Source organism: Pyrgilauda ruficollis, unplaced genomic scaffold (assembly GCF_017590135.1).
Source record: "Pyrgilauda ruficollis isolate IOZ18807 unplaced genomic scaffold, ASM1759013v1 scaffold243, whole genome shotgun sequence".
Classification (NCBI taxonomy): domain Eukaryota; kingdom Metazoa; phylum Chordata; class Aves; order Passeriformes; family Passeridae; genus Pyrgilauda; species Pyrgilauda ruficollis.
In genome coordinates this window covers 248,052-261,769 of record NW_024523745.1, presented here as the reverse complement: position 1 = coordinate 261,769, position 13,718 = coordinate 248,052, and the positions used below count along the sequence as shown (strand labels likewise).

General features: G+C 60.9%; 1 protein-coding gene across 1 annotated transcript in view; it reads left to right on the top strand.

The window, feature by feature from the left end:
- Positions 1 to 13,718, top strand: part of SND1 (staphylococcal nuclease and tudor domain containing 1) — an 81,161-nt gene that overhangs the window by 55,553 nt on the left and 11,890 nt on the right. The window contains exons 11-14 of the mRNA XM_041470265.1: positions 540 to 650; positions 2,294 to 2,366; positions 3,546 to 3,687; positions 8,848 to 8,957. Of these exons, the coding sequence (XP_041326199.1) occupies positions 540 to 650; positions 2,294 to 2,366; positions 3,546 to 3,687; positions 8,848 to 8,957 (436 nt within the window). The remainder of the gene's footprint in view (positions 1 to 539; positions 651 to 2,293; positions 2,367 to 3,545; positions 3,688 to 8,847; positions 8,958 to 13,718) is intronic.

Genomic DNA, 13,718 nt, shown 5'->3' with positions numbered 1-13,718 from the left:
TCCCGATCCCGATCCCGGCTGCCGGCAGGTGCGGGCTGCGGGGCGGCTACATGGAGGTGGTGAACCTGCACCCCGAGGTGAAGGCGGAGCTGGCCAAGCTCGTGTCCGTGCGTCTGTGCCCGCCCGTGCCCGGACAGATGGTCCTGGACGTGGTCATGGACCCGCCCAAGCCCGGAGACCCCTCCTACGAGCGCTTCCAGGCGGTATGGAATGGGATGGGATTGGGATTGGGATCCGTGGGATTGGGATCCGTGGGATTGGGATTGGGATCCATGGGATTGGGATCCATGGTCATGGACCCGCCCAAGCCCGGAGACCCCTCCTACGAGCGCTTCCAGGTGGTATGGGATGGGCTGGGATTGGGATTGGGATCCATGGGATGGGATCCATGGGATGGGATTGGGGTGGGATGGGATGGGTCTGGGATGGGATGGGATTGGGGTGAGATGGGATGGGCCTGGGGTGGGATGGGATGGGATGGGATGGGCCTGGGGTCTCCCTGGCCCCGGTCCCGCCCCGATCCGGCCCCGTTCCCGCAGCAACATCGCGGAGGCGCTGGTCAGCAAGGGCCTGGCCACGGTGCTGCGCTACCGGCAGGACGACGACCAGCGCTCGGCGCACTACGACGAGCTGCTGGCGGCCGAGGCCCGGTGAGCGCGGGGCCGGGGCAGCCGGGGGCTGTGCCGGCTCCCCTGTGCTCTCCCTGCCACATCCTGTGTCCCGTGTCCCCTGCCCCGTCCCCGCCGCTCGAGGAGATTCCCGCGCAGCGCTGCCCGTGTCCCTCTGTCCGTCCCAGCCGTGTCCCCTGGGCGCCCGTGTGTCCCCAGCCGCGGCTCAGGTACACGAGACCCAGGTGTGCTCAGCCCCACGCAGAGGATCCCGCGGGGATCCCGTATCCCGGTGACCCCCATGCCCACAGGGATTGCTGTTCCCACCCCTGGGAGCTCTCCCCATGTCCCCGTCCCTCATCCCACGCTCCTGCTGGCCCTGGAATGGCGATGGACACCCTTCCCTGCCCGGCCCCGCTCCCTCCGGAGGCGGCTCCGTGGCGGCTGAGCCCGGCGGGAATGGTGGGATCTCAGCTCCTCCCTGGCAGCAGATCCCGGCACGATGCCGAGAGCCGGGAGAGCAGCTTGGAGGGGGCTGCGGCGCCTTCCCGGGCACGCTGGCTGCTGCGGGAAAAGGCGGATCGATCCGGAGAAAGCTGCTCCCGTTCCACCCAGCCGTGCCCGGGCGGTGGGCGGCCGGCAGATTGCTCGGAGGCTCCTTCCCAACGCCTGGAATGTGCCTTTTGGGAAGCCTGGCAGGAAGTCAGCAGCTCAGAGCTGCGGAGGGGGCACCGGGATACCGGGATACAGGGCTGGGATCTGGCACCTGGAGCTGGATACGGGGCTGGGATGTGACACCTGGGGCTGGATACGGGGCTGGGATCTGGCACCTGGAGCTGGATACGGGGCTGGGATGTGACACCTGGAGCTGCATACGGGGCTGGGATGTGACACCTGGGGCTGGATACGGGGCTGGGATGTCACACCTGGGGCTGGATACGGGGCTGGGATGTCACACCTGGAGCTGGATACGGGGCTGGGATGTGACACCTGGAGCCAGAGCCACACTCCAGGGCTGGGGTTCAGTCTGAACATCCCCAGGTGGAGGAGCTGGATGTTCCTGCCTGATCCCAGAGGAGGCTCATCCGTGCCATTGGGAGCTTTGGCACATCCCAAATCTGGGATCGTGCTGGCAGCAGGCAGAGGAGCTGGGAGGTCTGGGACAATGCCAGGAGCAGCAGGAATGGGATGCTCTGGGATTTGGGATGAGGTTGTGGTGCAGGGCCTGGAGCAATCTGGGGGATCCATTCAGCATTCCCAGCTCTTCAGAGAGCCTGGAATCACATCCCACACCATTGGCTCTGCCAGAATCCCGGCACACTCCGGCCTTTCCCAACCCTCCAGGCCAGGCCCTGGAGCAGGAGGGGACACTCCAGGTGGGGACAGGGAGCTTGGTGGCCTCATCCTGAGGGAGCATCCTTTGGGAAGATCCCAGGGGAACGTCCCAGCCCTGCATCCCTGTGCCGAGACAGGGATGCGGGTGTGGGTCTGGCAGCAGCTCCAGCCTCCCGCTGCTTTTCCCTGCGTTCAGTGCGCTCCGTGTGCGGCATTCCCCATCCCGGCTCCTGGGAAGCCCTCACTCCAGGGCTGGGATGCTCCGTCTGGGTGTCCCCCGGGCCCAGGGGAGGCTGCAGCTCCTCCTGCTGCGGCAGGAGCTGATTCCCGGCGCTCCCTCCGCTCTCCAGGGCCATCAAGAACGGGAAGGGGCTGCACAGCAAGAAGGAGGTGCCGATCCACAGGGTGGCCGACATCTCCGGGGTGAGGATCCCCTCGGGGCCCGGGATGGGCGGGAATTCCGCAGGGGATCCAGCGGGATGAAACCCACACGCCGTTGTTTTGGGAGCTGCTGTGGGGTTTTCCCCTTTTTCCCTTGGATAAATAAACCGGGAGCTGCCCCCTAGCCTGGGAACCAGCTGGCAGGAGCCAACACTGGAATGCCAGTGGGAATCCGGGATTGCCCGGCTCTGCTGAGGGAATCTGGGGATCCCCACACCTCCCAGCAGAGCTCGTTAGCTTGTCCTCAATTAATTGACATTTTCAAGGATTTTTTTTGAGCCCTTCGGTGTTGGGGTGGGGAGGGGTGGATCCCGGGAAAGGGGAGTGATGGGATGCTCCATTAGGGATGGGGGAAATGGGGAAATGGGGCTGGATCTGTCCTGCTGATCCAGGCAGCTGCCCTGTGGGGAGGGGAAGGATGGGCTTTGGGGCGGATTTGGGATGGATTTGGGGTTTTGGGATGGATTTTGGATGGATTTGGGGATGGGTTTAGGGATGAATTTTGGATGTGTTTTGGCAGGATTGGGGATGTGTTTTGGGATATATCTAGGATTTATTTTGGGATCTGTTTGGGATTTTTGGATGTGTTTTGAGATGTATTTGGGATGTGTTGTGGGATATTTTTGGGATTTTGGGATGGGTTTGGGATTTTTGGATGCATTTTGAGATATGTTTGGGATGTGTTTTGGGATATTTTTGGGATGCATTTGGGATGCATTTTGGGATATATTTGGGATGTGTTAGGGATTTGTTTTGGGATGTATTTGGGATTTTTGGGTGTATTTTGATATGTGATTTGGGATGTGATTTAGAGTACTTTTGTGATTTTGGGATGGATTTGGGATATATTTGGGATGTGTTTTGGGATGTATTAGGGATTTGTTTTGGGATGCATTAGGGATTTTTGGATGTATTTTGAGATGTGATTTTGGATTTGTTTTGGGATGTATTAGGGATTTTTGGATGTATTTTGAGATGTGATTTGGGATGTGTTTGGGATTTTGGGATAGATTTGGGCCGTGTTTGGGGTGCAGGGCCCATCCCGAGCTGGAAGCGCTCAGCTCCGTGCCCAAATGTCACACCCCAGCCGCACAGGGGACAAGGAGCGGTCCCCGCAGGTCAGGATTCCAGGGAACGCCCTGAATTCCCGTTTTCCCGCAGGACACGCAGAAGGCGAAGCAGTTCCTGCCGTTCCTGCAGCGCGCCGGCCGCTCCGAGGCCGTGGTGGAATACGTGTTCAGCGGCTCCCGCCTGAAGCTCTTCCTGCCCAAGGAAACCTGCCTGATCACCTTCCTGCTCGCAGGTGAGCCGGGACCGGCGCCGCCGGGTTCTGGGATCGCCGGCGTCCGTGCTGTGGGATCCCAGGATCGCTGCTGCGGGGTTCCGGGATCGGCACCGTGGGGTTCCCGGGATCGGCACCGCGGGGTTCCAGGATTGGCACCTTGGGATCCCGGGATCGGTGCCACGGGGTTCCAGGATTGGCACCGTGGGGTTCCAGGATTGGCACCGTGGGGTTCCCAGGATCAGCACTGTGGGGTTCTGAGATCAGCCCCATGGAGTTCCTGGGACTGGCACCTTGGGATCCCGGGATCGGCACCGTGGGGTTCCGGGATCAGCACTGTGGGATCCCAGGGTCGGTGCTGTGGGGTTCTGGGATTGGCACTGCCGGGTTCCGGGATCAGCACTGTGGGGTTCTGAGATCAGCACCGTGGGGTTCCAGGATTGGCACCATGGGGTTCCCAGGATCAGCACTGTGGGGTTCTGAGATCAGCACTGTGGGGTTCCTGGGATTGGCACCTTGGGATCCCGGGATTGGCACCGCGGGGTTCCAGGATCGGCACCGTGGGGTTCCCAGGATCAGCACTGTGGGGTTCTGAGATCAGCCCCATGGAGTTCCTGGGACTGGCACCTTGGGATCCTGGGATTGGCACCGTGGGGTTCCTGGGATTGGCACCTTGGGATCCCGGGATTGGCACAGCAGGGTTCCAGGATCGGCACCATGGGCTTCCGGGATCAACACTGTGGGGTTTTGGGATCTGTGCTGTGGGATCCCGGGATTGGCACTGCAGGGTTCTGGGATCAGCACTGCGGGGTTCTGAGATCAGCACCGTAGGGTTCCTGGGATTGGCACCTTGGGATCCCGGGATTGGCACCGTGGGGTTCCAGGATCAGCACCATGGGGTTCCAGGACTGGCACCATGGGGTTCCCAGGATCAGCACTGTGGGGTTCTGAGATCAGCACTGTGGGGTTCCTGGGATTGGCACCTTGGGATCCCGGGATTGGCACCGCGGGATTCCAGGATTGGCACCGTGGGGTTCCCAGGATCAGCACTGTGGGGTTCTGAGATCAGCCCCATGGAGTTCCTGGGACTGGCACCTTGGGATCCCGGGATCGGCACCGCGGGGTTCTGGGATCAGCACCATGGGATTCCAGGATTGGCACCGCCGGGTTCCAGGATCAGCACTGTGGGGTTCCTGGGATTGGCACCTTGGGATCCCGGGATTGGCACCGGGGGGTTCCAGGATCAGCACTGTGGGGTTCCTGGGATTGGCACCTTGGGATCCCGGGATTGGCACCGGGGGGTTCCAGGATCAGCACTGTGGGGTTCCTGGGATTGGCACCTTGGGATCCCAGGATCGGTGCAGCTGGGTTCCGGGATCAGCAGCAGAACATTCCCTGGACTGGGGCATCCCGGGATGAAGGGTCGGAATTAACGCTGGAGCTGCCTCGGGTCAGGCTGGGAGAGGTGGGCGAGGTTGGGATTGGGAAGGGTGATCCCACCCAAAAAACTTGGGAGCAGGTAGGGAAGCACAAAGTGGGGAGAAGGGAGGGAACACGGGGATGGGGATGGGGATATGGATGGGGATAGGATGGATTGGGAATGAGGAGCAGGATGGGGAGGAGGATGGGAATGGGGGTGGGAGTGGTGATAGGATGAGGATGAGAATGAGAGTGGGGATGAAGATGGGAATGGCATGAGGATAGGGTGAGGATGAGGATGGAGATGAGGATGGGGAAGAATTCTGTTGGAGTTTCAAGGATCCAGTTCCAGGATCAAACACTGGGAAAGGTGGGAGTGGCTCCCTCACAGGGAATGTTTTTCCTGAGGGGAGCAGGGATGGAGTCAGTGGTTCTTTGTCCATCCCTTTGCTCCCGGAGTTGGGAATGTGTCCTGTCTCTGTCCCCCGTGGACACCGGCACCGGGATGGGCCTTTGGGAAGTGGGGGCTCCCTCCCTGCTCCCAGTGGTGCTGGGATCCCTGGTGCTGCAATCCCTGCTCCACAGGGGAGTGGGAGCCCTGCTCCATGGGCATCCCTGCTCCATGGTTCTCCTCTTTGGAGGTCCCTGAGCCACAGGAATCCCTGCTCCATTGGCATTCTTGCTCCATGGTCCTGCTCCACGGGAATTCCTGCTCCATTGGGAATCCTGCTCCACCCTGCTCTGTTCAAGAAGGGATGGATCCCCAAGACCATCCCATCCCATAGAATCCCATGATCCTGGCGGGACCTTCTGGCTTTTATTTTCCCTGTTTTTTGTTGGATTTCTTCGGTGCCATTCCCAACCCTCCTCTGCCAAGCCAGGAATAGGATAAATATCCGCCTTTTATCAACGCCTGCCTTTTTTATGGATATCAAATGCAAATGAGCACCAGAAAGAGATGCCAAGTCCCTTAAAATGTGACTCCAGGGATGCTCCCGAGGGAGCTCATCCCGGCTTTCCAGCTAAAATAGATCCGTCAGAGCACTATAAATATGTGCAAATACAGGCGCCGGTTTAATCCCGAATTCCTCTCTCCCGGCAAAACTCCGGAGCCTGACGCCTTCCCGGAGCGGGGGCTAGGAGCAGGAGAATTCCCGAGGGATGAGGGGGCAACTCTGGGGATGTTGGAGTGGCCAAGTGGCTCCAAGGGGTCCAAAATTTTCCCTGGGAGCTGCGGGATTGGGAGGCGGGGATGGGAATCTGGAGTTTTTCCGTGTGAGCATTCCCAACCTGGGGCTGTCCCAGTGCTGCTCCTGCCAGGATCTGGAGCGGATCCTCGGCGTTCCAGCCCCACTTCCCGGGTGTCCCCTCCCTGTAGCTCACCTCCCCTGCTCCCAGAATCCATAAATCCTGCGGGAGATCAATCCCTGGCGCTCGGCCCCGGCACAGCCGATCCCGGCCCGGAGCCATCCCAGATCCCGGCCCGGCTGTGGCTCTGGCACAGCGAGGGGGCAAAGTGCTCAAATCCCTGGAATCAAGACTGGAAGGGTCCTTGCTCCAAGGGATTCTCCCTGAAAGATCTGTTCTGTCTGTTCCCACTGAGGGCTGGGGAGGAATTCCTCCTGGAATCCTGGTGCAGGATCCTGCAGGAATGCTGTGGGATACTCTGGGATGCTGTGGAATGCCCCGGGATGCCTTGGGATGCTTTAGGATATCCCAGGGCTGCTGCGGGGTACCAGGAATGCTCTGGAATGTCCATGGGATGCTGAGGGATACCTCGGGATGCTCAGGATGCCGCAGGGTACCCCGGGATGCTGCGGAATTCTCGCCCCCATCCCTGCGGGCTGATTCCGGGATGGGAGCAGCCCCACGGCTGCCCCCTCCATCCCAGCCCGGGCCCTGGCTGGGCAGGATTGTGCTGGAACTCTCTGGGAAGCCCAGGGGAGCGCGGTGGCTGCAGCACTTGCAGCCGCATCCCTCATTAATCCGTCACGGCTTCCCGGGAAGCGCGGCACAGCCGCGGATTCGGGATTAGCTGCTATTTTTAAAGTGCTGGAGAACTTTTCCGGGTGCCAAGCGTCCCCTCCCCGCTCCCGCCAGCATTCCTGGGGGATGAGAGTGCCCAGCCCGGCCTTTGGAGCTTTCCCTTTTCCAGAACCTTCCCTCAGGTGGGCCTGGGAAGCGCCGGAGGCCGGAGAGGATCCGGAGCGGGATCCCAGCCCGGAGCAGCCGGGAGCTGGCGGAGTTTAAGGATTCTGCTGCTTCCTCAGCTCTTCCCTTGTTACTTGGAGGGGAAAAATTCCATTGTGGGCCATGAGCCTTCCTGGCCCCTTCCATGGAGGAGGAAGGGCAGCTCCAGCCCCTCATTCCCATTCCCAGTGCGGCACTGGGGGATGCTCCTTGCTGGAGAAATTTGGGATCAGTGCTGGGTCAGGATCAGAGCCAGGGTTGGGATCAGAGCCGTGCCAGAGCCCACCCAGTGCTGGAAGGAGAATCCTGGGGTGATCCCAGGTCTTGGGGGTGCCTGACGGCTCCAAATCATGAACAAAGATCCCAGGATTTCCTGCTCCCCATCCCACATTCTGCCGTGTTTCCCAGAATTCCCCTTTTCCAAAAATCCCCCTTTCCGTCCCCATTTTTGGGGACGGAGGATGCGTGTGCCGTGAAGGCCAGGGACAGGGCTGGGAAGCTCCTGCTGGATTCCCTGGAAATGGCTTCCCTTGGAGGCAGCACGGCCTGGGAATGGGGACTGGGATGAGTGGGATGGGATGGGGATATAACAGGGCCAGGGATGAGGGGGGGATGAGGATGAGGATGGGGATGGGGATGAGGATGAGGATGAGGATGGGGAGGGGCCTGGTGGCACAGGGACATTGTCCCTCAGGGTGGGCTCTGGGCACTCCCAGCTGCTCCAGGCAGGATCTGTGTCCTTGTGTCCCTGGGTGTTGGTGACACTGACGTGGCCTTGGGGATGTGGCACCTCCTCACTCGTGGCTCCAGCTTGGAGCTGTATTCCCAGCACTTCATTCATTATGCAAATTATGTAAATGATTATTAATACTGCAGGACTTCCCTCTGCTCTGAGCCAGGGCAGGGGGATCCCGGGGGCAGGGGAGCGGCTGTGACAGAGGGGTCTGGGTGGGGGCCTGCATGTGTCCCTGTGTCCCCATCCCTTTGTCCCTCTGTCCCCATCCCTGTTTGTCCCCATGTCCCTATCCCTGTTTTCCCTGTGTCCCCATCCCTGCTGGTCCCAGCCTGTCCCAGCCTGTCCCCCAGCCATGCCACCCCTAGACCATCCCGGAGCTCCCCACACCTCCCTTGTTTCCAGTGTCCCCTTCGCTCCCAGCCCTTCCCAGGCTGCCATTCTCAGGTGCCATTCCCAGGTGCCATTCCCAGGCTGCCATTCCCAGGATGCCATACCCAGGTGCCATTCCCAGGGTGCCATTCCCAGGTGCCATTCCCAGGATGCCATTCTCATGGTGCCATTCCCAGGTGCCATTCCCAGGTGCCATTCCCAGGTGCCATTCCCAGGTGCCATTCCCATGGTGCCATTCCCAGGATGCCATTCTCATGGTGCCATTCCCAGGGTGCCATTCCCAGGTGCCGTTCCCAGGTGCCATTCCCAGGTGCCGTTCCCAGGTGCCATTCCCAGGTGCCATTCCCATGATGCCATTCCCAGGTTGCCATCCCAGGTTGCCATTCCCAGGTGCCGTTCCCAGGTGCCGTTCCCAGGTGCCCTGACGCTGCCCGGTTTTCCCGCAGGTATCGAGTGCCCGCGGGGAGCCCGGAACGTGCCGGGGCTGGCGCAGGAGGGGGAGCCCTTCAGCGAGGAGGCCACGCTCTTCACCAAGGAGCTCGTGATGCAGAGGGAGGTACGGCCGGAGCCGGGCGTCGGGGGGATCCGGGGGGATCCAGGATCCGGGGGGATCCGGGGGGATCTGAGGGCAGCAGCTGTGAGGGACCGGAGGGTGAGCTATACCCAGAGATCCTGGGGATACCAGGAGTATCCTGTGGGATATGGAGAGATCCCAGGTACTTCTGAGAGATCCAAGGTGTCACGATGGGGTCCCAGGAGACTCCAGGAGACTCCAGGAGATCCCAGGGGGCACTGAGAGTGCCCTGGGCAGGTGCAGGATGGATGTGGGGTTGGATTCTGGATGGATCCCCCTGTTTGAACCTGTTCCCGGTAACGTCTCCGAATATTAAAATTCCCTGGAACTCCTGTGATTTCCCTGATTGCAGCTCCGGAGCTCGGGGCCCATTTTGGGTAATTTTTGTGTGATTCACAATTCCGAGGTGGATACCGGATCCTTCCCCCCCGCCGACTGTCATGGTCCTGCTGAGCCAAAGTTTAGGGACTGATGCTCCCATCCAGATGTTGGCACTGGCGCAGATGTGGGCATGGATAGAGATGGGAATTATGGATCCAGATGGGATTTATGGATCCAGATGTGGCCGTGGCTGCAGACACGGTTGATGCAGATGTGGGCACAGCTGCAGTTTTGGGCATGGATCCAGATGTGGGCAGGGATGCAGATGCTGACATGGATGCAGCTGTGGGCAGGGATACAGATGTGGTTTGTGGATGCAGATGTGGCTGCAGGTCCGGGTGTGGGCAGGGTGGCAGCTGTGGCCCTGGATCCAGGTGTTGCCATGGGTGCAGATGTGGCTGTAGACCCAGGTGCAGGGGTGGATCCAGATGTGGGCGTGGATCCAAATGTGGGTGTGGATCCAGATGTGGCAGCAGCTGCAGGTGGTGCCGGCTGTGGGGACACGGGAATGCAGGGACACGGGGATGTGGGACATGGGGGTGCAGGGACACAGGGACATGGGAATAGGGAGAAACGGGGGTGTGGGAATGCAGGGGCACAGGGGCACAGGGATGCAAGGACATGGGAATACAGGGACCTGAGGATATGGAAACACAGGGACAGGAGGACAGAGGGGTGTAGGGATACAGAAATGAGGAGAAACAGGGACAAAGGAGGACAGGGACAGGAGGACACAGGGACACATCCCTACAGGGGTGTAGGGATACAGGAACGTGGAGAAACAGGGACACGAGGACACAGGGATGCAGGGGTGCAGGGATACAGGAACATGGCGAAACAGGGACACGGGAGTACAGGGACACGGGGACACTGCAGTCGTCCCCCTCCCTGCTCAGCATCTCGCGCTGCCGGGAATTGCTGACCCGCATCCCAAGGGCTTCGCTCCGCTGCCTCGGCACATTCCGGAGGCTCCGCGCTGCACCTGCCCAGGAACGCCGTGGCAGGGAGGCCAGATGGAGCCCGAGCTGCTTCCCAGGAATGCTGTGGCAGGGAGGACACGTGGGAGCCAGGATGCTTCCCGGGAATGTCGTGGGGAGGCCGTGGGAAGATGGGCTGCTGCCCAGGAACGTGGAGCTGGGGGTGCAGGGCAGGATCTGGGGATGGAGGGCAGGAATTGGGGATGCAGGGCAGGAATAGGGGATGCAGGGCAGGAGTCAGGGATGGAGGGCAGGAGTCGGGGGTGCAGGGCAGGAATTGGGGGTGCAGGGCAGGAATTGGGGGTGCAGGGCAGGAGTTGGGGGTGCAGGACAGGAGTTGGTGATGGAGGGCAGGAATTGGGGATGGAGGGCAGGAGTCGGGGGTGCAGGGCAGGAGTCAGGGATGGAGGGCGGGAATTGGGGATGAATGCAGGGCAGGAGTCGGGATGCAGGGCAGGAATGCCGTGGCAGGGAGGCCGTGGGAAGCCGGGATGCCGCCCAGGCCAATTCCTGGCTCCGGCTGCGGGTCCCCGCACGGGTCCCCACGGTTCCCACGGTGGCCCCGGCCGCGTTCCCGCCGGCAGCCGAGTCCCTGCCCACCCCCACAGCCGTGGGATATTTTTATCCGGCGGCTCCGGCTGCTGCTGACTCACGGGCCCGGAGCCGCCGCTGACGAACCGGCCCCGCAGCGTGGGGAGCAGGGGGTGCTGGATGCTCCGGCGGGATCGCGGCTCCCGGAGCGCCCGGGAAGGGCCCAGGGGACCCCCGGGTGCCCCTCGGCTCCTCCGAGGCTGTGCTGATCCAGCAGGAGCTGCTGATCCTCCGGGAATGCCGGGAAACTGCCCCGGCCCCCCCACATGTTCCAGTGCTTTTTGTCCGCTGGAGCTGTGAATTCCCAGTGGGTCAGTGCTGCCCTGATCCCAGCACTGATCCCAGTCCTAATCCCAGCCCTAATCCCAGCCTGATCCCAGCACTGATCCCAGCCCCAATCCCAGCCTGATCCCAGCACTGATCCCAATCCTAATCCCAGCCTGATCCCAACTCCAATCCCAGCACCAATCCCAACCCTGATCCCAGGGTCAATCCCGACACTGGTCCCGATCCCAGGGCTGATCCCAGCCCTGTGCTTGGAGCACTCACTGTGTCCCATTGCACGGTCCCACATCCCACCCCATCCCACCCCATCCCAGCTCCCTCCGGAGCCACCGATGCCGGGGGCGGCACGAGCAGAACTCCAAATCCCTCTGCCATGGGGGCTTCCCTGACATTCCCTAAAAATCCCTGGATTTAATTTGTCAGTATTTGCCTTTCCCCACATCCCAGGCCCTGGTTCCCACCCGGCTCTGAAGGAATCATTCCAGGGAAAGACCTGGGGGTGCTCCGGCGGCCGGGGATCCTGGGGGAATTATCCTTAGCAAGATGGATAGGATGGAATTCCTGGGAGTGGGAGCTGGGGGGGTCCAGAACCAGAGGGGTTTGGGGATGGGATGGGATGGGATGGGATGGGATGGGGATGGGGATGAGGCTGAGGATGAGGAGGAGGATAAGGATACAGATGGGATGAGGATGAGGATGGGATAATGATGATGATGATGATGATGATGGACTAAGCTGCTCTAATTTTGGGCTAAAATCAGCGCTAATAAAATCCATAAATCCCTCCAGCCCCCTTCAGCATTCCCAGGATTTTTGGGATCACTCCTGTCTGTCCCCTGCACAGGGAGGAGGGGGAGTTCATCCCCCAGGATGAGCAGGAGGTGTTGGCATTCCCAGATTGGCCTGGGTGGGAAAATTCAGGAATAAAGGGAAAAGCAGGAATATGGTTTTGGGAAAAACTGACCCGGATCCGCCAAAAATAGCAAAAATCCTAAAAATCCCCCAAATCCCAACACTGAACCCTGACAGCTCCGTGGTAACTGGGGGGGGGCTCAGCCCCCCGGGTGTGGTGGTGGCACGGGGGTGGTGGCACTGCCCCTGGCACTGGGGTGGAGGTGGCACCTTGGGGACACTGGTGCCATCCAGGGTCCCTGTGTCCCCACTGCCACAGGGACACTCCGTGTCCCTGTCCCTGTGTCCCTGTGTCCCTGTCCCTGTGTCCCTTGTCCCTCTGTCCCTTGTCCCTGTGTCCCTGTCCCTGTGTCCCTGTGTCCCTGTCCCTGTCCCTGTCCCTGTGGCATTCCCAGGATTTTTGGGATCACTCCTGTCTGTCCCCTGCACAGGGAGGAGGGGGAGTTCATCCCCCAGGATGAGCAGGAGGTGTTGGCATTCCCAGATTGGCCTGGGTGGGAAAATTCAGGAATAAAGGGAAAAGCAGGAATATGGTTTTGGGAAAAACTGACCCGGATCCGCCAAAAATAGCAAAAATCCTAAAAATCCCCCAAATCCCAACACTGAACCCTGACAGCTCCGTGGTGACTGGGGGGGGGGCTCAGCCCCCCGGGTGTGGTGGTGGCACGGGGGTGGTGGCACTGCCCCTGGCACTGGGGTGGAGGTGGCACCTTGGGGACACTGGTGCCATCCAGGGTCCCTGTGTCCCCACTGCCACAGGGACACTCTGTGTCCCTGTCCCTGTGTCCCTGTGTCCCCACCACCAGCGCCCAGCACACCCCGTGTCCTGAGGGTGGCACCTGGTGTCCAGGCTGGATGTCCCACTGTCCCCACACAGCTGAGGCTCCTGGTGTCCCCTCAAAGTGTCCCCGTTCCACAGAAAGGGGGATCCCGCTGTCCCCTCAGAGGGGGGGTCCCACTGTCCCCCTGTCCCTCCCGGGCAGGGGCAACGCCCCTAATTGATCCCTATCCCTCCTCCCTCCCTCCAATCCCAATTCCAGCCGGGAACCCCCAGGCTGGGGGGTGACCCCCAACCCCCCCAGCCCCATTCCGGGGTCCCACAGAGTTCTTGTCACCCCCAGTTCTCCTCTCCCCCTCCCCTCCTCCATCCTCTCCCTCCATCTCCCTTTCCCGCTCCGCGATTTTTCCAAAGCTTTTCCTGCTGAGAGGACAAAAAACCCCTTTCAGGCTGTCGGGGAGGGGGGGCCCCCCGCGGCCCCCCCCGAGCGCCCCCGTTTAACCCCTCGGGCACTCAGCGTTACAAATTTGGAACAATATTTATTAAAATACAAAAATACACTTGTTTTTTTTTTGTTGGATTCGCGGTACAGTCGGATCCTTCCGGCGTTTACAGCCCGAGAGGGAACTCCTGCATCTCCTTCCCGCCTTCCGCCCCCCCCGGACACCCCCAGACCCTACATTTTAGCTCAGCTTTATCCCCCCCGCAAGAACATTTTAAAGCTAAAACGAGAAATTAAAGTAATTCCAGTGCCCGAGCAACCAGGGAGGGCCCCCCCCTCGCTGCTGCCTGACCCCCCCCAGCCCCCTCATCCCCTCG